At 42.8% G+C, this 26966-nt stretch overlaps 1 protein-coding gene across 1 annotated transcript in view; it reads left to right on the forward strand.

Moving 5' to 3' along the window:
• Window positions 1-4862: 4862 nt before the first annotated feature.
• Window positions 4863-26966, forward strand: part of DDC (dopa decarboxylase) — a 107463-nt gene continuing 85359 nt past the window's right edge. Inside the window, exons 1-3 of the mRNA XM_077810938.1 lie at window positions 4863-4911; window positions 13746-13863; window positions 14831-15067. Coding sequence (XP_077667064.1) covers window positions 14846-15067 — 222 coding nt within the window. The 5' untranslated portion in view covers window positions 4863-4911; window positions 13746-13863; window positions 14831-14845. The remainder of the gene's footprint in view (window positions 4912-13745; window positions 13864-14830; window positions 15068-26966) is intronic.

A 26966-nucleotide genomic window follows, 5' to 3' on the forward strand; every position in this document is an offset into this window, starting at 1 on the left:
GGGTGCTTGATATCAGACATCTGGCCTCACATATTGGATATATAAACCACCTCATTAGCCTGAAAATGTGAACAATCCTATCTGTCTGTCTTGTCTAACCTATTGCCATATATAAAGTGCTTGTCACTGTGGTATCTAATGAGAATTAAGAAAGGAAAAGTGTGTGTGTATGTAGGGTAAGAGAGAACAGCTCTCCCTCCCTGGTATACAAAAGCTTTGTACCAAGACTGCCTCTTCTCCTTTGCTGATGAAGTGAGGGTCCTATCAATTTGTTGAATCAAAAGAAGGCCTTGTAAACTCATCCTTTTTATGCCAAAAGCCTGGCGTAAACGTCTTTGTTTGTTGGGCTCTGGAAAATGCAGTTTGAACCAATAAATGCAAACCACCCCAGGTGGTGGTATCTCTTTGGAGGTGTTTACAACCTAAATGATTTCCACGCCACTGTTTTTAGTGCCTGGAGTTGCCAGGCAGTCACCAGCCCACAATGATACATAAACTATTCATAAACTTAATACAAGATGGCTCTCAAAAATACTGCATGCCATGGCAATATCCAACAAATTATTACCCTCATTTTACAGATGAGGATCTGAGGCTCAGAGTGACTAAGGTCATGTCTGTTCTGCCAGGCAGTTCACATTAATGGGGCAGTGTGAATAGCAGTGCAAACCAACATGCTGCACTGTAATTCCCCACCGTGGGCGTGAACTTAAAGTCCTGAGCTGGCACTAAAGTAGGACTACCTTTAAGTTCATGCCTGCACAGGGGAGTTATAGCACAGCCCTTTGGTGAACACTGCTATTCACAAACCCTTCATCCAAACTTCAGAGCAGTGTAAACTTGCTCTTTGTGACTTGCCCAGAATCTGCAACACGGAACTGAACCTCTGTCTCCTGAGTCCTAGGCTAGTGCCCAAACCACTGGACTATCCTTCCTCTCTAGATGCATGTTTCCTCCAGTCACATTTAAGTCCTGTCTAGCTGGGTGATTGCCTCCTCTAGTGTGCCACTGCAGTCATCTGAAGTGCTTTTGTTAACAGCTCTGTGGGGTAAAGAGGAGAGAAGATGGCAGGGTGTTCTGAAGGATCTAAGAATCTGGAACTTTCCTCTTCACCAGATCCTGGGTTTGACAATGTTGAGGACACACTATGTGTCTATACCATTTTTCTTCCTGGATGGGGGTGAGGGGAGCAAGTTAGGTTTTTTTAAAAATCTTATTTAGTGTACTTTGTTAATATTTATTTTAAAAGAACATGTAATGCCCTTGGAGTTGGAGGTAAGACCAGGATACATTTAAGTAAATAAAATAAGTACAACTTAGTGATCATTTACTATTGTGCTGCTGTCATCATTGTTGATACTGCAAGTCACAAGGGGAAATTAATTTCTATTGCAGATTCTTTATCCGCTGTCTGTGTCCTCAGATTTATCTCCTAGTATATCCCCTGAGAAAAGTCTATGTGTGCTCTGCAGAGGATGCATTTTAATTCCTGATACAATGCCAGTGTAATCCATGTTTCTGATGTTAAAAGGCTTTGGTTACCTTTTATTCTACTGAAGGTTTTCTACACCGCAAGCGTATCTTCCTTTTGCAGAGAATATCCTTACTCATACTTCATTGAACTAACACATTCTGGGCCAATTTTGCTCCTGTCATGTGATGAAGTTCTTTCATGTGACATCACAGGACGTGCTCAGACAACCTTATACAAACATGTCTAGGGTACAATCAGATCCTGGATGGATTGTCTTCCGGAAGTGCTACAGCCTCCTGCTCAAACACATCATCTCTCCTAATTCATTAGCAAGCCAAAGAACTCACTCAGGATGGTGCATAGTCAATACATGCTTTGGAGTTATTATTTCATTGGTATAGCGCCACTTCTTGCCAGAAGAGGGATGTAACTTTGAGTGTGCAATAATGTGCTCAAACTGCTTCTATCAGATGCTATGGGTGTTTACTCAAACTGATCCTGAACTTTGAACCTTTTAAGATTACCTGCCACTTCTGACTCACTCATATTTTATGTTTAGAAACAGGTTTCTGATAAAGGTGAGCTGTCTAGTCAGTGTGTTGTGATGACATAAGAAGTTTTTCTGCTGAAATAGCCAATATTGCTAGGATGACTTGAATGAACTTACACTGCTGGAGTACTCGCAGCTGAACTGATTTAGTGTAATAAAGAATTCAGTACTCTTTGATTGTGGCTACCACAGCAAAAATTTATTAAACAGCCTTAGTCATATGTTCTGTCAACAGTTGGAGAGGAGAATTATGAAAGGTGAGGTGCGCAAAAAAAAGGAGCTGGAAATCCCATAAGAGCTATTAGAATTATGAGGGAACTATAGTGGAGCATGAGTTTAAATGACCAGTGTGGCCATGCTTAAATCTTGTGATTTATTTTTCTTCCAGAGTGGTATTTAATTCCCCTTTCTCTATCTAACTTATTGCACCTCCAATTGTCCACATCCTGTCTCCTCTGTGGAATATAATCTAATATTTCAGTTCCTGACCTAGAGGTTGATAATACTTTCTTCAGGTCACAGTGCTGTACGAGGCAAGTTAAAGGGATACAGTCAAGATAAAACACCTCTAATAATTAAAACAAGATAGAACACCTCTGTCAAGGTTCCTTCCCCACTCTGAACTCTAGGGTAAAGATGTGGGGACCTGCATGAAAAACCTTATTTTTACCAGCTTAGGTTAAAACTTCCCCAAGGTACAAACTATTTTACCTTTTGCCCCTGGACTTTATTGCTACCACCACCAAGTGTCTAACAAATATATAACAGGGAAAGAGCCCACTTGGAAATGTCTTTCCCCCCAAAATCCTCCCAAACCCTATACCCCCTTTCCTGGGGAAGGCTTGATAAAAAATCCTCACCAATTTGCATAGGTGAACACAGACCCAAACTCTTGGATCTTAAGAACAATGAAAAAGCAATCAGGTTCTTAAAAGAAGAAGTTTAATTGAAGAAAAAGTAAAAGAATCACCTCTGTAAAATCAGGATGGTAAGTACCTTACAGGGTAATCAGATTCAAAATACAGAGAATCCCTCTAGGCAAAACCTTAAGTTACAAAATGACACAAAAAGAGGAATATACATTCCATTCAGCACAACTTATTTTATCGGCCATTTAAACAAAACGGAATCTAACGCATATCTAACTAGATTGCTTATTAGCCCTTTACAGGAGTTCTGACCTGCATTCCTGCTCTGGACCCGGCAAAAGCAACACACGGACAGAGAGAACCTTTGTTTCTCCCCCCTTCCAGCTTTGAAAGTATCTTGACTCCTCATTGGTCATTTTGGTCAGGTGCCAGCGAGGTTATCCTAGCTTCTTAACCCTTTACAGATGAAAGGGTTTTTCCTCTGGTGTTTACCCTTCCCTTTATATTTATGACAACTCCAGTGATTAAAGCATAAAGAATTTCAGTTTAACATTTTATGAAGTTTGCTTATCTTTTAGAAATCACACAGCCAAAATAGTCAAATTAGACTGGGCTGCCTTTCTGTTTTGCTTTAGACAGCTTTATTTATTGCTTCTTGTGCACTTAGCGCAAGGCTGTTGCATTTGATTTTCTAACCCACTAAGGGACCAGTTAAATCCAGAACAAAAACCTGTTTCCCTTGAATTTAAAGAATACATTTTGAAAACACCGACGATTTATATTGGACCAAATTCATCACAGCTGTAGCTCTATTGACTGTGGAGCTCATTTGCTACAAACAACTCCGGCGATGGGCATGTGAGTGCCTTGCTCCCCGAGTGCATGTGATCATAATCTGACCATTGCAGAAATCATATCCCAAGAACTGAAAATCTCCAAAATAAAGTCAAACACAGGCAATAGCAAAATCCTGGGCCTTGTTTGTATGTGTGTGTGTTTGTTTTTTAAATAAAAACATCTTTCACCATTGAAGAGATGTCCTCGTTAAGCTAAAGGTCACAGCTACAGACATAGCCATGAAATCACTCTTTTAAAAGTGTGATCAACTCTCAAAACAACTTTTTTACTCATTGTAAGTGTAATGACTGTAAGATGCAAATGCCCTGGTCAACAGCACGAGAATTGGTTGTGTTAGATCCGACATAATGGTCTTGTATCTAACAATGAGCAGATCGTGACTGTGAGGGGTCCAGAGCCTTCTTGAAAGCAAACTAAAAAACATCGACCATCAATTCCCTGTGTTCTGCGGAACAGAACATTACAGAAAAAAGGTCTGTAGGAGAATAAAGGGGCCCTTTTAAATTATGGTAAGAAAAAAACGTTTTTCTTGTTGAAAATGTGGTGGAGCTTTCAAAAAACATACGTAATAAAAATAAACACTGGGAAACTGTGGAAAAGCTAGAAACACGTATCTTAAAGTTAATATATCACCATGGTAATCCCATGTGTGTATAGCTTTGTAGTCCACAGTTACATGCATAATACTCTATCTTTGGCTACCTGCCCTTAAAAAAGAGTATTGCAATGTTCTACATAAGTGGTCAAAACCACTGTCTTTTACACTAGCATTGCTTCCATGACTGGCGTAATTATTCTAGAAAAGTGTGTGTGTGTGAGAGAGAGAGAGAGAGAGAATTTGTTTAGAGACTGCCAGTGTCTTGACAAATAATTATAGCGCCTCCCCAATACCAAATCCAGTCAACAGTAGTTGCTCAGCTGCATGGGTTTGCTTTTTAGACAGATCATTTTTTTCTAAATATATTTAGGATGGAGTATGGGAGAGGGAGGGGGGAGATGCTGCTGCTGCTGAATGTTAAATGCAAAGCACTTGGCTCTGATAGGCTAAGGGGAAGTGGTTACTCTGCCTATATAAACTGACAACAGCATCCTCTGTGCTTTATAACTGTCACAGGGGAGCAGAGAAAGAGGGAGTGGAGAAGGAATCTCACCAACTGGCTGTAAGTAACATTCTTTGTCCTTGTAGCATCATGCTTAATAAATCCAAGAAGATAAATGCTTGGATTAATTCAACAGTTTGTTACTTCGCCTTAGAGTTCAGCTAATTAATTTTAAATATCCAGCGTATTTTATTTTAGAAAAGTAAATTGGAGGCACAAAAGACATTTGCCTTTTTCAAAGCTAAGTTTGCACAGGTTAGTGTATGCCTCTTGTTTTGTATTTATTCATGCAGAGATAGAACAATCCCAATGTTTTGGTTTATGCGTGTGTATGTGTGACAGCCTTATGCAAAAATTAATAGGCTACCAATCCAACTGCCACAGTTCTGGACAACCATGTAGACCTTTACAAATAAAACCAGATGTTTCTCTTCTGTATCTTCTTAATAAGAAAAAAAATCTATTTTGTTTCTATATGTGACACTCTTAAAGTGAACCTATCCTCCAGGAAAAGCAGTAGGATTTTTTTAATGGAAAATTAGCAAACTGCAAAAGCTGAGCAACTCAGAATGAAAGCTAAATGAGGTAACTTTGTATACTGACAAGGAAAATGGAAAGTACTAAATAGTGAAAAGTAGGAGCCACCTTACGCATGCATAACTCCTGTTAAAGACAATGGATGCAGAAGCAATTCAGGATCAGGTCAATTGTGTTGCCTGTAAATTTAAACCTGTTTGTGTTTGCCTCTATTTCACGCAGAACATCTAATAAAGGGCCTTCTCTTGCAGTTCTTAGTGAGACAACATTTACTTCAATGGGAATTTTGTCCAAGAAAAGATTGCAAATCAAAGGTGTAATCCTCTTGCCATTAAATTCAATGGCTAAAATCCCAAAGACTCCAGTGGGGCCATATGCAGAGCTCAAGCCTTTAATTTACATTGGATTCTGCAACAAATGGGCAGAAGGATAGATAACACGTCATTCTACTCTACTGAAAATAAATGTATAAAGTTATCATGATACTTTGAGCCTATGCTGTCCTCAGTTGTTGAAATGTGTATGCTGTTTTAGATGTTATTAATATGTTTAATCTATAGGGCTTTCTGTTCAGTGTTGTTTGCGGGGGACCCCTCCCCCCTCAAGTAAGATACATGTATATGTATGTCTCCTATCTGCATTTAATAATCTCAGTCCTTGATTTTAGCGTTTTTGTTGCTTTGCTTTGTGCTTCAGAATGGGTCTGTTGAATTAGAGACCAGGTAGGTGGTATCCGTTCTTTCTCTCTGCTCAGAAATTTCCTGGCATGCCCTAATAAACTATAAGTGAGTTTAAAAAATAACCTTATCAACCAGAAACAGAATTTAAAGAAACCACAATTCTGTTGTTGATATTTTGTCAATGTGTACATAAAAATAACATGCATACTGTAATTGGAAGCAAATTTAGGCAATAATAATCAGAAATAGTTATAGCTATAAATGTATTGCCTAAGTTTGTCTCCATATATATGTATGTTTTATGAATATCTAAAAATGCGTGGTGCTCTTCTTACTGCTTTTTAAGGTAAATAGAAAATAAGTTCAACGAGGTGTCTGGTGGCAATAAGTTGTGAATGAACTTCACATACTCAGTACATACAAGCTAGGGACTAGAAACAATTCTTCTAGAGTTTCAAACATACACTATTAAGATAAAATGTTGATGTGTTGTAATGTTCTAATTGTAAGGCAACCAGATACTGCTTGGTCAAGCTGGCAAAAGGCTATTATGTCAAGCATAGGTTGTATAGTATATAATACAATATCTAATGATATACTCAGGAAAAAAATCTAAAAACTAAAGAACTTTAACTTTTATATGTATATATAATGTAAATGCCATACAGTGACTGACCTTGATCGTACCTAGGATGCAGTGTCATTGTAGCTGTGTTGGTCCCAGGATACTAGAGACACAAGGTGGGTGAGGTAATATCTTTTATCGGATTAACTTCTGTTTGTGAGAGAAACAAGCATTCGAGCTTACACAGAGCTCTTCTTCAGATATCCTGCTGCCTGAAGTGACTCAAGAGTGTGAGTGCCAACCTACGGGCAGGCTGTTAGGTAGCAGGGAACAATCCCCAAATTGTTTGAGTTCTGTACTTAGATTTCAACAACCACTTAACGCCAAGTGTAAACTCCCCAGGCACTATAGCAGCCTAAATATGGAATCACAGATAGTCCCCTTGGGGACTCTGATCTCTCTCATTACCAGCTGAGCGTATCTTTGTGATAGATGGTCCTTCCATCAAGAATCGCAACAATATTTAAGTTACTCCCAGTTCCAAAGGACCAGTCACTTACCCCAGGTCAATTGCCCCTTAGATCTTTATAGCGAACATAATACTTATAGCCATCCTAAAATAAATTAGATGAAGATTTATTAAACAGGAAATGGAAATGAGTTATTAACAAGGTTAAAACAGGTAAACATATATACACAAATGAGTTACAATCTTAAATTTCAAACCGTAATAGAAGCTTCTATAATAACCAAGCTCTGTATGACCTGTAGGGCCAGCCCAAGCTAAGCCCTGGGGGCGTCTTGTTTATGCCTAGTAAACCTTACCACCCAGAGTCAAAACAGCATAGAAATACAGTTCTTTCTTGCTCCCACTGAAGCCAATAACAAGACTTCATTATCTCTAGTGGAGCATGGTTGGGCCTCAACAGCAGATGATATATGATGGTGACACATGCCCATAGATCTCTCTTGAATCTCTGGAGACTAATGAAGCTCAAGTAGAACACATTTTTGGTAATATTGCACTGTGATGGGGTAGTCTGCCATGGAGGGCAGTAGTGCCTAGTTGTCAGCCTCCCCCACCACCTGGCTTGGCCCTTTAAAGATTGGGAAAGGTTCAACAGATACATATAGAGACCTAAGGATCCTGGGAATGAATGATGATTAAGGAAGGAATTTGGAGGCTGTACCTCCAAGGGCCTGAAACCTTGCTGAGAAGGCAGGGCAAGGCTCCCCTCTCACCCAACCAATTGGGAAAAGGGGAGCAGCATAAAGGCTGCCTCCTCTATCACCGCGGACAGATACTGACAGCGGAAGGCTGGCCAGCTGAACCCTCTAGAGTGGGAGGCTAACTGGGAAGTATGTTCAGCGGACAGGAGCTGGCAAAAGCCTTTTAACTGATTCCTCTAAGCCAATGGGGCCTCGGATACAACCCCAGTCCCAGAAAGAGAACTGAAGGGGAATTCATGTTTACAGGAGAGAGATACTGATTGTTTTAAAGCAAAGGGCAGAGAGCTGCTAGCAGTACAATTCAGCTGCTACTGGGAAGAACTGAGACTGGATTTTAGGAAATGCTTCTTTAGCTGGTCCCAGGTGGTATAGTGAGGAGCTGCAAAGTTGAGGCAGGCACAGCAGAGTCTGCAGGTCTTGTGAAGAGGATGGTGAGCGAGCTGAAAGTAGGAGCAGCCCAGAGAAAATGGTGGAGGGATTGAAGGAATGGTCCTTAGCCACCTAAAATGGGTCCTGGGGCTGGAACCGAGAGGAGGTGTGGACCCTTGGTTCCCCTAGCTCTCCCACAAGAGGAGAAAAATGGGTGTCAAGAATAAAAGAAGGTAAGCAAGTGCCAGGCAGAGGCCAGAGATGATCTTAAAAGTCATTAGATTTTGAGTTTTCTATTTTCTGTTAACTCCCAGAAAGGGGAATTGACTGAGCAGTGACCTGGCTGGAGGGCTAGGCCACATACATTGTCAGACTGTTGTGGCACTAGGATAACTGAAAGGAGTGTTAGGCTAAGAAAATCCCTGTAACACTGCACCTGGACACTGGGAGGTACTCTGGAGGTGAGAGGCACAATGACATGCACTTATATACCTGGCATTCTATCTACTAGGTTGGGTTTGTTAGTGAATTAGGGCACTGAAGTATGCAGATAGTGTTTAGGAAATGGTAGGGGGAGAGAGGGAGGCACACAGACAGAAAGGTTAGTGAGCTGTGTCAGGAATTATAGTAGGTAGAACTTTGATCTCCATAGTAGTTCAGGGAGATGTAGCTATTTTCTAGGGAAATTTTGAAAGGCCAATTGAAGAGAATCATGCAGATCTACCTCAAAATAAATAAATGCTCTCTCAGAAATTATAGCTGTTCCCTCAGGACCAAATATTAAAGATGCTGAGTGCCTCCTGAAATGCACAGCATGGGCCCAACAGGCCTGCAACTGACAGAAGTTGGGAATGCCTGAACTTCTCCCAACAGCAACTGTACAGGATGGGGCCTTCATTGTTTGTGACCCAAGTAAAAAGAGACCACTCTCAGACATGAGAGAGAACCTGTGCTTGTGAAATTTCCAGCCAAACTGTGCAAACTCAAGTCCCAAACCTGCAATTCTTGTGCATTCAGAAGTCTATTGACTTGAAAAATGTGGAAACGATAAATAAGTCTTTACATTTTGGGGGGCTTATCTCCCTGAACCTGGACTCTGAAGTTTTTTTGAGGTATCCTGTTGCTTCTCACCAATTCATATCCTGTATACTGAAGCAGTTTTGTGATAAAGGTCAGCTCTCTTTCCATTGTGCTATTGCCCCCAGAGTACTTTTTGTGTGAAATATGTAGTGCCACCAGGGTAGCTTTCAAGGATTTGTTTTGCTGTGATCCTTGCGGCAGAGCTCATCCACTGTAATGGAGATTTCAGTCTTCTAGGTGTGGTTAACAGGGCAAAGTGATTTATTTAATCAGAGTCATATATATTGTATTATCAACAGTTCAGAAGGAGAGCCAAAAAGATTATGTGGGTTCAAGATGGTGCTGTAAATCCCAGAAGAACTAAGATAAAGTAAGAGGGGAAAGAAGTGCGACTTTAAATGACCCGTGTGTTCATGCTTAAATCTTGTGCATTTCTATTGATCTCGGAGTGGTAGTTGATAGAACGGTTCAGGAGTTTTCCATTAAAAATGTTTTTGATAGAAAATGTAACTTCTTCAAATTTTTCCACAGGAAAATTTTGATTTTGATGAAATTTCCTGATTCTTTTCAGATGGGAAAATTGAAATTACATCTTTTGTTTTGGGTAGGGTCAACCTGAATTTAAATATTTCAGTTTGTTGAATTGAATCAAAACAATTTTTGGTCAGTTAGATATTAATCTGTGTCAACTTGTACTGCCATGAAGCCTCCTGAGAGTTGTAATTTAGGTGTCTCATGCCCCATTCTCCTCTATGTGTGTGTCTACACAGAAAAGAAAAACCCATGGCTGGCCCACGCCAGCAGACTTGGGTTCCTGGGGCATAGGCTGTGGGGCCGTTTCATTGCTGTGTAGACTTCCAGGGTAGGGCTGGAGCCTGGGCTCTAGCGTGAGCCCAGATATCTGCACAGCAACGAAACAGACCCACAGCCTGAGCTCCATGAACCCAAGTTGGTTGGCATGGGCCAGCCACGGGTGTCTAGTTGCTGGGTAGACATACCCTATGAGCTAGGCTTCCTGGTTGGACTACATCTCCCATGATGCACTGTGGTCTCCCATCTTCTTTAACTGCCATGGTGCATCAGGGGAAAAATAATGCAGCCAGGAAGCCTGGCCCATAGAAAGGAAGGGGCCATGAAGCACCAGAAGTACAACTACCATGAGGCACCACAGAAGATACAGTGCAATAACATTTTAACATTTCTGAATCAAAATTTTTCAGAACTTTCCATTCTACAAAAAATGTCAACTCTTTGTCATGATTTGGGATGAAAATAAATGTTGAAATACAGTATTAAAACAAGCAAGCAAACCAATACAATGCTTTTTCTGGCCAAGATTGTACCAGAAGGCACAACCCTGCACAATCCCAGAATTAGCCCTATTTTGCCTCAGTCACCCATCCTAGGCCCAATTTCCTCCAGCTTTCCCCTTGCTTGGAGTAATCTGCTGCTGGCCTATACAAGGAAGCACAACACTTCTTCCAGCTCCCTGGCACACAAAGTTTGCAGGCTATACCATCCATTTGGATGGTGCAGCTTGCCCTACTGGAGCCTTTGGACAGCTTCACAGGCAGGGACAGAGGGGTAGCACAGCAATGGCGCGCTGGGGCTATTTACATCCCCAAAGGCACCCAGATAGAGCAGTCCTTGCAGCTCCCCAGGACAGGATCTTCATAGTTTTTTTGTGGGGTAGAGAGTAGACTAATTACTGTCCTTCCACAACTGTGCAAAGACCAGGGATGATTTAGCCCATTGCTTCCTCACATTACAACTAAAATTTGTATACCTGAAAAGTGAATTTTGTAATAGGTGGGTAGAAAAGATTAAATAGGCTGAATAGAAACACAGAAGTTGGGAAGGATCATCCATCCCCAGATCACCTGTAATGACAAGATATTGATCATGCTGGCTATGATCATCTAATGATGATTCCATTCTTATTGCTCTAGGGAAAGGGTAAAATCCCTGTAGGTCCAGAGCAAACTCTATATCTCAGAGACAAGTTAATATACTCTAAAAGTGAAATCCTGGCCCCACTGAAGTTGGCAGCAAAACTCCCATTGACTTAAATGAGGTCAGGATTTCACACCAAATCTGCATTTTAGTAGAAGGGCTCAAACCACAGAGTTTGGAGCTGCAGATGGATCCAAACATCCCCAAGCTTTGGATCTAATGTCCCACTGCTTAAGTTGGAATAAGTGTCCAGAACACAACTTATACTATTAATGTAAATGAGACTTAATTGTATCATTATCAGAATAATCCTACAGAGAATCAGAAAGGTATAAAGATACCTTTGAATTAAAAGAAATGTCAGCTCCCAAAGAAAATCCTGTTATAGGAAACCTTACAACATGTCACAGATTAATAACTATAATATTAAAATAATTGGTGATGAGAGAATATATGCAAATAAATTGATATTCATAGAATGTTGCTGAATTCATGCCCTTTAAATTGTTTTTTGGGAAAAGATAATGTCATGTGAAGAAATGTGATACTAAGAAAAAGCAGAAGAACAAAGAGCTTGTGGCAGATGAGCAGTACCACTGTCTGTTCTGGCACACATGGATAGTTCACTGGACATAGAGATGTTGACTGAAATGTTAAACTGAATTAATACATGCTTAAAAGTACACAAGAAATATCCATGGTCAGTGGTGAATACATACAGGGCCAAATTCTGAAGTCCTTACTCAGTTTTTTTTATATGGTCCTCACTCAGGCAAAACTTCCATTACCTTGGCAAACAAGAGTTAAATTTCCATACAACTTCCTACAACTTCCATATCTACGAAGTTTTAGACTGGGAAGAGAAGAACATGTACTACTCATGTGGCTTTTAAAGTATGCTATAACTACGAACTTATAAAATAAGGTTATAAAACAATCAGAATATGGATCCGGGTATTACAAACTGAGGGCTATATTGGGGATATTTTGCAAGCAATAAAATATGTAGTTCTCTTTTAGAGAAAAGCTCTAAACTAAGGAAGCATCAGACTGACCATTGAGCTGTGTTTGTATTGTTTCAGCAGATGTATATACTGGCTAATGGTTTATGTTAATTTATTTAGCAACAGTTTGATAGAACTACCATTCAAACACTCAATGTGCCTGTCATAAATATAAGGGGAAGGGTAAACACCTTTAAATCCCTCCTGGCCAGAGGAAAAACCCTTTCACCTGTAAAGGATTAAGAAGCTAGGATAACCTCGCTGGCACCTGACCAAAATGACCAATGAGGAGACAAGATACTTTCAAAGCTGGAGTGGGGGGAGAAACAAAGGTTCTCTCTGTCCGTGTGTTGCTTTTGCTGGGACCAGAGCAGGAATGCAGTTCAGAACTCCTGTAAAGGGCTAATAAGCAATCTAGTTAGATATGTGTTAGATTCTGTTTTGTTTAAATGGCTGATAAAATAAGTTGTGCTGAATGGAATGTATATTCCTGTTTTTGTGTCTTTTTGTAACTTAAGGTTTTGCCTAGAGGGGTTCTCTGTGTTTTGAATCTGATTACCCTGTAAGGTATTTACCATCCTGATTTTACAGAGGTGATTCTTTTACTTTTTCTTCAATTAAAATTCTTCTTTTAAGAACCTGATTGCTTTTTCATTGTTCTTAAGATCCAAGGGTTTGGGTCTGTGTTCACCTATGCAAATTGGTGAGGATTGTTATCAAGCCTTCCCCAGGAAAGGGGGTGTAGGGTTTGGGAGGATTTTGGGGGAAAAGATGTTTCCAAGCGGGCTCTTTCCCTGTTATATATTTATTAGACGCTTGGTGGTGGCAGCAATAAAGTCCAGGGGCAAAAGGTAAAATAGTTTGTACCTTGGGGAAGTTTTAACCTAAACTGGTAAAAATAAGCTTAGGGGGTTTTTCATGCAGGCCCCCACATCTGTACCCTAGAGTTCAGAGTGGGGCAGGAACCTTGACACTGCCATTGCCAGCATATCCCTGGTTACTATTTGAAATTCTGAGTCATAAAGCCCCTTGGGTTGCAGAGAAGATACACTGTTTGCTCAGTGACTGTCTTTCAGATGGGAGATCAAACTCAAGATCGGCCATCAGAACCATACAAAAAGAGAGGCCATACTGACTAGAGTCATTTTACTTTTTGTAAGCTAAGAACATCTAGATACCAGATCGGGGAAAGCGGTCCTAAGTTAGCCCCAGTATTGTCCATCTCAGTAAGGCATAGAGAGCTGGTATTAAGCACTTAAGTTACTTGTGTTTAACAATTATATAACTCTAACACAACAGGAACCAGTCTCTGGTTTTGGCTGCAGGCTGTAGCTTCCTGTAGTCCAGAACTTTGCTTTCCTTAACACAGCACTTGTACATGACAGTCGTGGCTGCTCCACATGGACTCCGATTCCTCTTTGGTAGCATCAATGCATTTATCCAAGGGTGTTTATTAGTGATCTCTTTCTTTTTCAGCTTATGAGACAATGCTTGCTGTGATACTATAAAGACTCAATTACTGAACCAAAAGATTCTACCTCTTTTCAAGACTTCAGCCAATTACGAACTACCAACACAGATAATTTATATCTAAGTAAGTTACTTGTGTTCTATTAACCAGGTGATGCTCAGGTTTTTCCTAATATAGTTAATCTCTTACAAAGCTAATACCTGATTGTGTGTGTGTGATCTAAGCATGATAGTCACTTGTTTTCAAAATGCATAACTGTGTTTCACCAACCAGTTCCACTCTGGATACTGAGAAACAACTCTGTGAATATGAACGAGTGATTGTAAAGAACTCAGAACATTTAAGCACTGTACAATGGGCTTGACCCTGCATTATCTAAGCACTCAAAACCTACATTGGCAACGCACCAGCGGAAATTGTGTGTGTGCAAAGATTACAGGATCAGGCTCTCTCTGAGTATAGCTGATTATTAGCATTATTTATTAATCATTATTATTAATTGTAGTAGTCCCAGAATTCCCATTAAGGATCATGGTCCCACTGTACTATAAGCTGTACACACATGCCATGAAAATGAGGGTCCTCACCCTAAGGAGTTTAAAATGAGCTGTATGACATGAGGCAACAGGTGGATATCACACAGACAGGGGGAGCGGAATACAACACTAAAATCATTGTGGTTATTGTGGTAAGTATGACACCCCCTCTGTCTAGCCCTCGTCTTTTAATATGGCACTATATCCGATATGTTGTATAATGCTGCAGCTGAAAGGATGATGTGGGTGCACCACTGGTAGAGGGATTGAACTTGTGTGACCTCTTGTGCTTAATGCGTTAGCCTCCACTGCCTGAGCTGAAAGAATCAGCTTTGTTAATCAAGGCTGTAGCAGGCTCAGCAACTTCTCTGTGTTCCAGCCACCCATTGAGGGGGACAGAACGCCACACTAAATGGCTGTGGGTTGTATATGTGTACCAATAAACTAAGAATCAGCTAGATGTCTTCCAATGAGGCCAGCTTCAGTTTTTAGATACCTAAATAAGTGGCCAATTTTAAGAGATTCGTTCAAAAGTGACTTCTCTTTCTCCTTAGGTTTTTCTGATATTGATGCTTCCAGCGCCAGTTAGCATGGATACCACAGAGTTCCGAAAGAGAGGGAAAGAGATGGTGGACTACATTGCAGATTACTTCGAGCAGTTAGATAAGAGACAGGTGTATCCTGATGTGGAACCAGGATACCTGAGACCCCTCATTCCAGACTGTGCACCTCAGGACCCTGAGACCTTTGAGGATGTCCTTAAAGATGTTGAAAGGATAATCATGCCAGGGGTAAGAACATCTTGAAACAAAGTTACAGCATATTATAAAGCCTATGGGTGAAATCCTGGGCCCAGTGAGCTCAATGGCAAAACTCCCATTGACTTCTGTAAGGCCAGGATTGCACCCTAATTTTTTATACTTACATATGACAAAGCACTTGACACAGTTAATGTTTCTATTCTTATTAGAAACTATCACTCCTATATTTGTGCTTCAAAGGGCCAGTTCTTGGAATTAATCTCCTCGACCCTAGATAGGACTAGAAAAGGCATGTTTCATCACTTTCATTTTTATCTGACCCGTAGCTGATATGCTTTCTACTCCTAAAGAACACTAGATCTTTTATAAACCAGGATTTTTATCCATAACATGCAGTACATAAAACACTTGTTTGAATTTCTTGTTTAAATGTCAAGACTCTCACATGGCTTTTTTTTTTATTACTAGGTTGACTAGAAAAGATTTTTCCACCTATTTAGCCTGTTAACTTACTCCCATAAATATTGGCTTCTTCCAACATCTTTTAATGCAGATGACCCCTATCTAAATATCACCTTCTGGATCAGTGTTGAAACGGACAATGCAAGACACAGCAATTGATAGTGTCTCAACTCTCTGACTCCCTTTTGCTGTTATCTTAGTCAGGATTGGCTGTCATTCTTCTTTTAAACCCGAGCTCATTTCTCAAGGTCTCTGGGCAGGTTCAGAGGTGAGTGAGTGGTTAGTAAACCCAAAGGGCATGGCTACACTAGAGCGCTTAGAGCAGCGCAGCTGTACTGATGCAACTGCACCACCATAAGCGCTCTACTGTGGCCACTGTAAGCTGATGGGCGAGAGTTCTTCTGTTGGCTTAATTACTCCAGTCTCCGTGAGTGGCAGTAGCTATGTCGGTGGGAGAGGTTCTCTTGACAACATAATGCTGTCCACACCAGCGCTTATGTTAGTGTAACTTATGTCGCTCAGGGGGGTAGTTTATTCATACACCTGAGTGATAAAAGTTATGCTGACATAAGCTGCAGTGTACACACTGCCTTGGCCAGGGATTTCACCCTGTGCTCTTACAGAGGAAGTGAACTGGGGTTACTTCTGAAACTTACATAGCCTCTTTTGAGATAGATAAAGTTCTTGTGACTGGGATAATACTAAATATGGAACTAGTGTAGTGTAAACTTGATTAGTTAGTATATTGTTGTGATAAATTTGATCCCTTTTCATGTGCCAGTGTAAATATTTGTCCATCTGATACACTTTATCTGAACCGATTACTGTGGCACCTGCTATCTTTTCACAAGCAAACCGAACTCAGTGAGAGTCTTTCCATTAAGTTCAAGGATCAAGCCCTAAACACAGCTGAAATGCCCACAGCAAAAGCACTGTGAGTAAGAGAATTTGTGACCAAGGCGTGGAACCATAGCTCACAGTTACCCAGGTAGTCTTGTCTCTGTATACACCTATACTGAGCAATATAATTATGTGGGTGTTTAGGTTTAATCCTATATATGCACTGTGGAGCAGATGCTCAGCTGATGCAAATTGTCACAGTTCCATTGATTTCAATGCCAATTACACCAGCTGCAGATCTGCCACATAGATTTTTATATAATTAATGAAATTTAGAACTGTTCAGGAATGGGAATTTCCATTCCATGAAAAACTTTGAGATTTTGAAAATTGTTTATTTTCCAATTCAGAATAAAATAAAAAAAAGCTTTGACATTTTCTGCAAAAAGGAATTTTTTTTAAAACATCCCCGTCATTTTGGATCATTTGGAATGTAAAGTTTTGATAAATGTTTCATTCTGACTTTGATTTTTTAAAATAAATTTCAATTTCAATAGCATCATCAAAACATGTAGGAAATTTCATCAAAACCAATATAGTCCTGATGAAATGACATTTTCTGATTGAAAAGCCAATTATATGAAATGTAATGTTATTTTAATCACATAAATGCCAGACATTTCTGAATCAAGGTTCCCATAGTAAGCTTGACTCTGCATTACTTGTATATATTAATGACAAAAGTCTCTCGAAATATTGGCCAAGGTAGTCCATTATTAACCAAATATAGAATAGTAGAAATTGCCTGTATTTTCTTTAAACAGAGACATATGTAACATTCTTTGTTACTCTGGGAAGGTTTTTATCAGTTTATTTTTTTTAGGATTTTTTTAAGGTGGAGGGAGATAAATTGCATCTTATTTCCCTTCTCATCTCAACCCTTCTTCACCCCAAAATCGCTGAAACTCCTTGCAATAATACTGGGTTTGTAGACAGTATTTTTCAATGATAGCAGTCAAAACATCTTACAATTCGCTATATTTGCTGTATTCTCTTTACCCATGGGGGAACTGAAGCCCAGAATGGTAAAATGACTTGACTGAAGTCTCACAGCAGGTCAGTGGCAGAGATGAGACTGGAACCCAACTGTCTTGTCTCCCAGTCCCATGCCATATCCACTGTAAGGATAAGACCAATGTATTTTGGTGGGTCTCTGTGGCTATCCCTGCCACACAGACATTCCCTAGGCAAAAAAATAAAAATGGTGGCTTCACTGAAGAATGGCAAGAATCAGTGGCAACGTATGATAAGTATAGAGTGTCTATTCCCCTCAAGGTTCACACAATAGAATAGTAGGGTTCTATGAGTCAATAGGGGTAAACCTTCTTCTGGAAACACCCGTATATTAGTTAAATTGGAGAGGGATCTTCAAAAGAGAGTTTTCACAATAAAATCATGCATAGGTGCTAACTCCATTAGTGGGTGCTCAGCACCCATCGGCAGTCCCGCCGATCAGCTCCGATCAGGAAAGGGGAGGAGCGAGGGTGGGGTGTAATCGGAGGAGGGGGTGGGGCAGGGGCAGGAAGAGGTGGGGTGGAGCTTTGGGGGAAGGGGTGGAGTGGGGGTGGGGCCTGGGGCAGAGCAGGGGTGGGGCACGGCTGGGGAAGTGAGGAAGCCTGCACCTGTAAGATCATGGCTATTTTTTCCACTTTAAAACAAATCCCTCCTGCTTTGTGGTGACCAGAATGATTCAGTTCAACAGTAGGTACACCCACGCAACAAACGAGGATTTAATCCTTGTATGAAAGGTCTTTTGCTGAAGAAAGAACATCACAAAAAAACTTGGCACGGGTTAGGGGAAATCCAACAAATAAAATGTATTTGAGCAGCGTCAGGCTTAGTGTTGTTGAACCCAAGGCATTTGTAGCAACGTCTCTTTCCTCAATCTCTCTCTGACGGTTGTTTATCACTGTGAGGCTGATAGTAAAAGAAACATCTTCATCACATTCTTTGTGATATTTGCCTAACTCTCTCAATATCCATGTGGCAACTTCCACAGATGCACCTTGGCTTTTTCAGGGATAACAGCCCCCCCTCTCCCCCCAGGTCAGAATTATTGTCCTTTTTCTTTTCACTGTGTGGTGCAGTTAGAATCTACTGTGTTTCATCAAGTAAATGGCTTGTAGCTAGTAGGCAGTTTAACTTGATTAACCCAAGATGAATGTCACATCGTTTTAAGGATCACGCAGGATTATAGCTCTGGTGATAATCACCTGCATTGCTGGCTGATTATGAATGTCACCATGAATCTGTGCATGTGGGTCTGAGACTGGTGACCATGGGAGTTTTTATGCTAGGAAGGAGCAAGCCTTTTACTGGAGTTTCTATGGCATTCATTCTTCATATGAATCTTTCAGCTTGTAATATTGTGTGCAAACCACTGGGAAACAATTTGTATTAATGCCACACGCAGCTTATGGGTGTTTTCATGGAAAAGGCTGCAAATGAGCAATATAGTTTTTCATATCTTAAATATTTTTGGGAAGGCTTATAGCTCAAGCCCTCCCTGGTCCCTCTGAAGACCTAATCTTACCCTTGATCAGCTAGAACCTGGGGTTTGAGATTTCTGGTTTGTTTGTTTTTAATGGTTAGATTCTGGAATATTTCAATGTGTAGTGTGTATTTAATTAAAGATGTATCTCCTATTGGAAAGGGATTAGGTGACATAATTGGCCTTTCCCTTCTTTAAGTGAGTGTATTTATTGCTTGTTGCACAGCTCCTCATCCTTTTTCACAAACCTCCTCCCATGTAGCTGTTGAGTTGTACTTTGAGGCAATATTACCCATGAGGCATGCCAGGGCTATTTAAAAGGCTTTAAAATGGGGGAAATTAAGGGGCTAACAGATGGTACCAGGCGACAAGATGCTGCTTTCAACTGGTGAACTTGGAAAGTACAGTATATGCTATAAATGTTCTAAGTGATCACTGTCAGAAAGGCAGGATCCCTTCCCTTCACAGAAAGTAGAGGCCTGTCTACACTACAAAATTAAGTCGACTTTATCTAATTCGACCTCGAGGCTCCGAATTAATTAAGTCGATTGTGCGTGGCCACACCATGTCTCAATGGTGTGTGTCCTCACTAGCAGTGCCTTCCTCATACACTAAGCAGTGCATTGTGGGTAGCTATCCCAAAGTACAGCTTGCCTCAGTGTGTTTTGGGAAGTTTGTTCAATGCATCATGGGACCAAAACATTGTCACAGCAGAGAATGGGTACATTGCATTGGCATCCCATGATGCACTATGCTCAAAGGCAAACAGCCCTGTGGTTTTTGTGCCTTAAAACCACCGCACATATTCCAATACCCCAGAAGCATGGAGCCTGCTCAGTTGTGCACTCTTGCTGTGAGCATCTCAAACACCTCACGCTTTCTCCTGCAGTATTTCCAGAGGCGAAGTAGGGTCCGCCGTGTGGAACATAGCGATGTCCTGCAAGCCGCCCTGCTGCAAGCCATTGAAAAAAACAATTCACAGTTGCTGCAGGCAGTCACAGAGCAGCTGCACTCTGTTGAGCGCCGTATCTGGTCCCGTGAAACAAGCACTGACTGGTGGGACTGCATCGTTTTGCAGATATGGGATGATGAGCAGTGGCTGCGGAACTTCTGAATGCAGCCACCTTCCAGGAACTTTGTGCAGAGCTTTCCCCTGCCCTGCAGTTCAGCAACACAAAAATGAGAGCTGCTCTGACAGTGGAGAAGGGAGTGGGGATTGTTATTTGGCAACTTGCAACCCCAGACAGTTACTGGTCAGTGGAGAATCAATTTGGAGTAGGTAAATCAACCATGGGAGCTGCTGTGCTCCGAGTGTGCAGGGCCATTAATCGACTTATGCTACTAAGAGTAGTAAGTCTGGGAAATGTGCAGGACATAGTGGATGGTTCCTTAATTGCGGTAGGGTGATAGATGGCACACACATCCCCATCTTGGCACCAGACCACCTTGCCAAAGAGTACATAAACCAAAAGGGATACTTTTCAATGGTGTTGCAAGCACTGGTGGATCACAGGGGGCGTTTCACCGACATCAACATAGGATGGTCAGGAAAGGTTCATGATGTGTGCATCTTTAGGAACTCAGGTCTGTTTAAAAAGCTGCAATCTGGGACTTTCTTTCAAAACCACAAAATGAACATTGACAATGTTGAGATGCCTATAGTTATCCTGTGGGAACCAGCCTAGCCCTTGCTCCCATGGCTCATGAAGGCATACACCGGCCATCTGGACAGCAGTAAGGAACGGTTCAACTATAGGTTCAGCAAGTGCAGAATGGTGGTTGAATGTGCCTTTGGTCATTTGAAAGGGTGCTGGAGAAGTTTACTAACAAGATTGGACCTTCGTGAAGAGAACATCCCCATGGTTATAGCTGCCTGCTGTGTGCTCCATAATATCTGTGGGGGAAAAAAAGGGGAGAAATTTTCTGCAAGGGTGGATAGTTGAGACAGATCTCATGGCAGCCATTTTTGAGCAGCCAGATACCAGGGCAATAAGAAGACCACAGCAAGGGGCACTGCATATCCGTGAGGCTTTGAAAAGCCGTTTCAATAATGAGTGACAGTAATGTGAGCGGCTTGTCTTCATTGTGCTTTCCCAAACCTTTACCTGCCTTGTATCACTGTCCCTGTAAAGTCAACTCCTGCCCTGCTTCTACTCAATAAAGAACATTTATTTCTCAAATCCATTTACTTTATTTAACAAAAATAAGTAAAGAGGAAGAACAGGAAAAAGAGGTAACCTTGGGGAAAAGGGTAAAGTTGGAACGTGAGAAACATTTTCAACTGTGTAACATAACACCACATTCCAGACCATCAAAGGTCTGAGAATGGTCTCCCTCTGTTCCTTGTACCCTCCCCCTGAGTTAAGTGAAAGGGATAATGGACTTTTCACCCATGCCTCATGGAACACTTCAGGGAGGGTGATTCTGTGCCAGGCGATGCTGGCTGGCTGTCCACCAGGGTCCGCAGGGGGACTCTACCCTCCTGCTTCTGTTCCTACAGTTCAACCAGACGCATCAACGTGCCTGCTTGGTCCCTCATAATCCGAAGCATCTCATCCTGCGCCACACACTCTTGCTCATTGGAAGCTTTCCTGCTCTCCATGTCCATGTCTAACTTCTTGGACAGTAAAATCCTCCATGCTCTCAGATCTGTCTCAGCTGTCCCGGAGGCGTTCATTATCTCGGTGAACATGTCCTCCCGTGTTCTCTTTCTCCTCCTTCTAATCAGCAAAAGTCTGCTTTCAGGACACATTTCCAGCTGTCAGTTATGGGGAAAAATAAAGAAGCCACTGTACGTGACTAAAATGTTTCCACAGCAAGGCCGTTTTCATTTAAAAAAAAACAACCAAGCTCTTATTACACTAGGTGCAGCCAGAACATCATCAGAATCTGTAACCTTTCACTGTGCTGTTTTGCTGCTCCTGCCACGGTGAGTTGTGCCCTCCCCACCCCCTGGGTCATAGGTGACCTCACTTTTAATGAAGTTTATGGCAGGTTCATGTCGGGAGCAGAGGTAGCTAGTCGAACAATGGCCCTTCCCCATAGCATCACAGCAAGCTGTTTATGAATAGGGGATGGGGGCGGGGAGGGAACATTTTCACTCCCAAATTGCGGAATCTCTCATGTGGGGCCCCAGTCCCCTTTCAGCCACTTTAAACTACTTGCCAATGCATACCAAGCACAGTAAAGGCACATTAACAGCTGCGTGGTTTGGCAATCCGGAATGGGGGGGGGGGGAATGGGGCGTGTCTATATGCCCTTTTTTTCTTATAAGAGCATTTTTAATGAGAACTTCCCCCATTTCCCCTAGGGGACCCTGTGTGATGTGACAATCTCCTGAGGGTAACAGAGGCAGAAAGGAAGGCGATGCTGCAAGTGTCTGGGTATAGACCCGGTCCTTATGCTGCTGTGCTGTGTACCGCAATAATGCCAGCAGAATTAATTCAGGAATTCCGTGGGAAACTGTCCTGCCATGGTGGAAGAAATAAGAGTGCCCTGTCTAGAAACCTTCTGCCAAGGATTGCAGCGTACCACCATGAAAATTTCCTAGAGATATCCGTGGAGGATTCCCGGGCTATCCCAGTCCACATAAACAGTCTTTTCTGGGGGCCACCCTCTGCGTAGCTGGAGCGGCCTCTTCTAAGCAGAGAACCACAGCACCTCGCTTTTTCTTCTCAGTAAATAAGCGAAACCACCGAATTTGTGTGCCTGCTAAAGTTTAACTGGACTTTGATTGTAACTGTATACTCAACAAAGGTGCCTTCCCTGGCATCACAGTCGGCCACCGTGATGTCCTGTGACCCACAGGGCTCCACGGTTAAAAATATTTCCTGGCTCTCTGGGAGAATGGAGCCGCCTCTAGCCTGTCTCCCATTCTCCTCCTCATCCTCTTCCTCATCCACCATATCATCCTCCTTGTTGTCCCTAGACTCATATACCTGTGAGGTGTCCACATTATTTGTGGGGGTGCTGGTAGGATCACCCCCGAGAATCACATGCAGTTCGTTGTAGAACCGGCATGTGTGGGGTTCAGCATCAGAAAGACTGTTCGCCTCTCTTGTCTTCTGGTATGCTTGGTGAAGTTCTTTGATTTTCACACGGCACTGCTGTGTGTCCCTCGTGTAGCCCTTCTCTCCAATTCCACGAGCGATCTTTGCATAAATGTCAGCATTTCTTCTGCTGGATAGGAGCTCTGCCTGCACAGATTCTTCTCCCCACATGTGGTGTTTAGATGCCGCTTGTAATTATTGGAATTGGGAGCACTGGCTGTTGGGAATCTGAAAGAACAGGAAACGGGGGAGAGGGGGAGCTGAGGAGGCGGACTGAGAGCTACCAAGGGTGCAGCAGCAGCTTGGTAAAGAGGTTTTCCACTTTAAAAATAAAGTTCTGTTGAAGTTTGTTAGTACCTTGCGTGGTTGCTACAACATTTTGGCGATGAGAATGGATCTTCTGCCTCTAAACACACCTGCACCCTTTCTGCAAAGCCCAGGTGATCCTCCAATTGCTTTTATTGCCTGGATCCATATGTTTAAGACTTATCTGCTTGCAATCACTGCTACAGAGATTTCTGAAGTAAGAAAGCGTGCTCTGCTAATCCACTGCCTTGGAGCAGAAGGGCAGCGTATATTTTACACGTTTCCCCTTGCAAATGATAAATATGAGACTGCACTCGCTGCATTAAAGAACTTTTTTGTGCCAAAAGTGAATGTAGTAGCTAATCGCTACAGATTTTGCCAGCAGAAAACAGGGGAGATTATAATGCAGTATATTGCTTCTCTGAGGAGTCTGATTGTAACTTCTGACTTTGGGAATATAGCAGATGAGATGATTAGAGACCAGCTCATTTGGAAAACAACCAAGCTTCATGTAAGAGAACACTTAATTCTAGAACCACAATTTACACTAGAAAAAGCAATAACCATTGCAACCCAGATTGAGTTAGCTACCGGTGAAGCCAAAATAATGAGCATGGATACAGGAGGCACAGTCCAGGCTTTGCAAATGGCTAAACTGGAAGGGTGATTGTGGATAACCTTCACTACTGATTTCTTGCAAGCATACTGGGCTACACAACATGGCACAATGCAAAGATCACCTGCAGAGTTACTGCATGGGAAACAGATGAATACTAAACTGAACATTGCTGGATTGTTAAAGGCACGACCTGATGCCCCAACTGAGGATGATGTGAGAAAAACAGTTGAACAGAACCAAGCAAAGTATAAGGCTCTCACAGACAAGCGGCGGGGTGTAAAGGAACCAAAGTTTGAGTGTGGTTCCTTCGTTAGAATATGAAAACCTGGAATTTTATGCAAAGGGGACCATAAATTCACAGCCCCTCTTAAAATCATAGAGAAGAAGGTGATATCGACTTTCTGATGGGCGGGTATGTCATGCTTCTTATCTTACACCTGTCTATGCACCAAGAGTAGATTATGCTAACACCCAGTCCGCATTGGATGACTTCACCATAGTACCAACACAAGAAGACATTGCACTGGAACTGGGGCTTGAGAGACAGCCTGTCAGACCCAGACGACCACCTGTCTGGACTAGAGACTGTTACGTAGTATCTAAAGTGTTTTCAGTGTAATATTTCTGCCAACAGTATAGTGTCTTGTTTCATATTTGTTCCTGTGGTTAGAACAACAATGGTTATTTTAATTCGGAGAGTTTCTTAAGAGAGGAGGGACTGTGGTGTTTAGATGCTGCTTGTAATTATTAGAACTGGGAGCACTGGCTGTTGGGAGTCTGAAAGGACAGGAAACAGGAAGGAGGGAGGGGAAGTTGAGGAGATGGAGTGAGAGCTACCAAGGGTGCAGCAGCAGCTTGGTAAAGAGGTTTTCCACTTTAAAAATAAAGTTCTGTTGAAGTTTGTCAGTATCCTTGCCTGGTTGCTACAACACCACCCAGCGATGAGATCCACCCACCTGTGCAGACCAGGCTGGAGCGTGTTTGGGGCGTGTAGTCTCCATGATCAGCTGTGCTCAAGCTGGCATGCTCCCAATGCTGATCAAACAGGAAATGGGAAATCAAAAATTCCCGGGGCTTTAGCAGGGGAGGAGCTGTTTCCTGTGTACTTGGCTGCAGTGCAGCAGAGTTGAGAATGATCTCCAGAACGGTCACAGATGAGCATTGTGGGACACCACCTGGAGGCCAATTAAGTTGAATTACACAAGGCTGCATCTGCATTACTTCGCAGTTCACCCATGATAATCAAATTAAGCGCTATGCCTCTCGCAGAGGTGGATTACAGAAGTTGACATTAGAGGGAACTTAGGTTGGCGTAAAGGGCCCAGTGGTGTAGACACATATATTAACAGGTCAACTTAAGGCAGCTTCCTTCGACCTAACTTTTTAGTATATGTAAGCGGGGGAATAGTCCCGCTCTTGTGGGGAACTTTCCTGGCTTCTGCACTACCCCGGTGAAGTGGGCTAGCGAAAGGATCTGAGTCCTCACTCCCACTTCCTTTATCCAGTGACCTCCCTGCCCTTGAGGACTCCCCTTCCACTCTCCTGTCTGGCAGACTCCTCGTAACCCCAACAAGGCTAGGCCCACGATTCCTGGGGGGCTCGACCCCCAACCCTGCTGTGGTCACCTAGGACAGGGGCTAGGGTGTCCCCACTCCGGGGTACTCTCTCTGCACTGGGCACTTCTCTGACCCACTGACCATTACATACAATTTAAAGCAAATGCAAGTTATTTAATCAACAATTAATTTTAAAAAGAATAAGGGAAAATGGGAAAGGTTAAAGGAAACACATCAGCCCGCTCTGTGGTAGGGAACATCACAAACAGTGTCTCTGGAATGTCCAGGCAGTTCACAGTCTGTTCCTTGTAAGTCCCAGGCCTTCTTCTCAGGCCCTGGCTGTGCTGCAGGGATGCTGTGGGTTGGACACTCGCTCTGGTGGTGGCCACACGCTCTCAGGCTCTAAGTGGTAGGACCCTTCTTCCCAGTGTCACCCCTGCCCTGTCGGGGTTATGATCCAAGCCTGGCCTGCAGAGCCTCTTGGCTGAGGCGTCTCCCTGTGCTGGGCCTGCTGCCCAGGGTCCCCCTCGCTCTCCCCAGCTGCTCACCGCACCCAGCTCCGGACTGCTCCAGCCCCAGCTCCACCACTCTGTCTCTGCGCTGCTGCTGCTCTGCCTCCAGCTCCCTGGGCTGCTTCTTTGGCCCATCTGGCTCTGGTTCCTGCAGCTCTGCTGCCAGGACAGGTCTGTTGTGCAGGCTGCGTCTGTGACTCTGCTCCCAGCACTGACCTGCTTCCTGGGCTGCTTCTCTGTCACCTCTGGCTCTGGTTGCTGCAGCTCTCCTCCCAGGGCAAGTCTGCTGTCTCTGGGCTGTGCCTCTGGCCTTCAGGCTGCAGCTCTGCTCCCAGGACAGGGTCTGCTCTCTCTGGGCTGCTTTTCTGGCCCCTCTGGATCTGGCACAGCTCCGCTCCCCAGCTCAGCTCGGGCCACTGCTCTCTCCTTAGCTCGGCCCCACTCTGTCTGACCCAGGCAATTCCAGCTCACACGGATGGGACCTCGCTGGTCGCCTGACTCCCTGATTAGCCGGCCCGCCCTGTCATTGAGGCTGACCTGGAGCATTGGCCTCTCTCCATTGTTCCTGGGGACTGTCAGTCTCAGGGTCCTGATTTCCCATAGACCCTTCCCCTTTTAGTACTGGGAGCTAGCCAACTAAAACACCCCACTGACTGTTAGTAAGGGAGCAACAGTCCCCTTACATATAGACCAGGCCTAAAACTAAAAACGTGAGAAGAGGTCAGTGACTTTGGACACCATGGTTTTTGGATGCCCCAGTTCGAGACAGCTTGGGCCTGATTTTCCCAAGTTCTGAGCACCCCCAACTCTAACTGAAGTTGAAGGAATTCTTAAACACAACCCTCCATTACTATTAACTGAAAAGTCAGACCATAGCTCGCTTTGCCTGATTTGGGTGGCCCTGTGTAACAATGTTTCGTCACAAATTCATACAGCTCCTGTCCACCATGATCATATCTTTAATGACAGTGTCAGCGTGAGGATTTGGGTGAAGGAAAGTGAGATTATTCTTTACATACAGTGAATCAGTTAAA

Source organism: Eretmochelys imbricata, chromosome 2 (assembly GCF_965152235.1).
Source record: "Eretmochelys imbricata isolate rEreImb1 chromosome 2, rEreImb1.hap1, whole genome shotgun sequence".
Lineage (NCBI taxonomy): Eukaryota > Metazoa > Chordata > Testudines > Cheloniidae > Eretmochelys > Eretmochelys imbricata.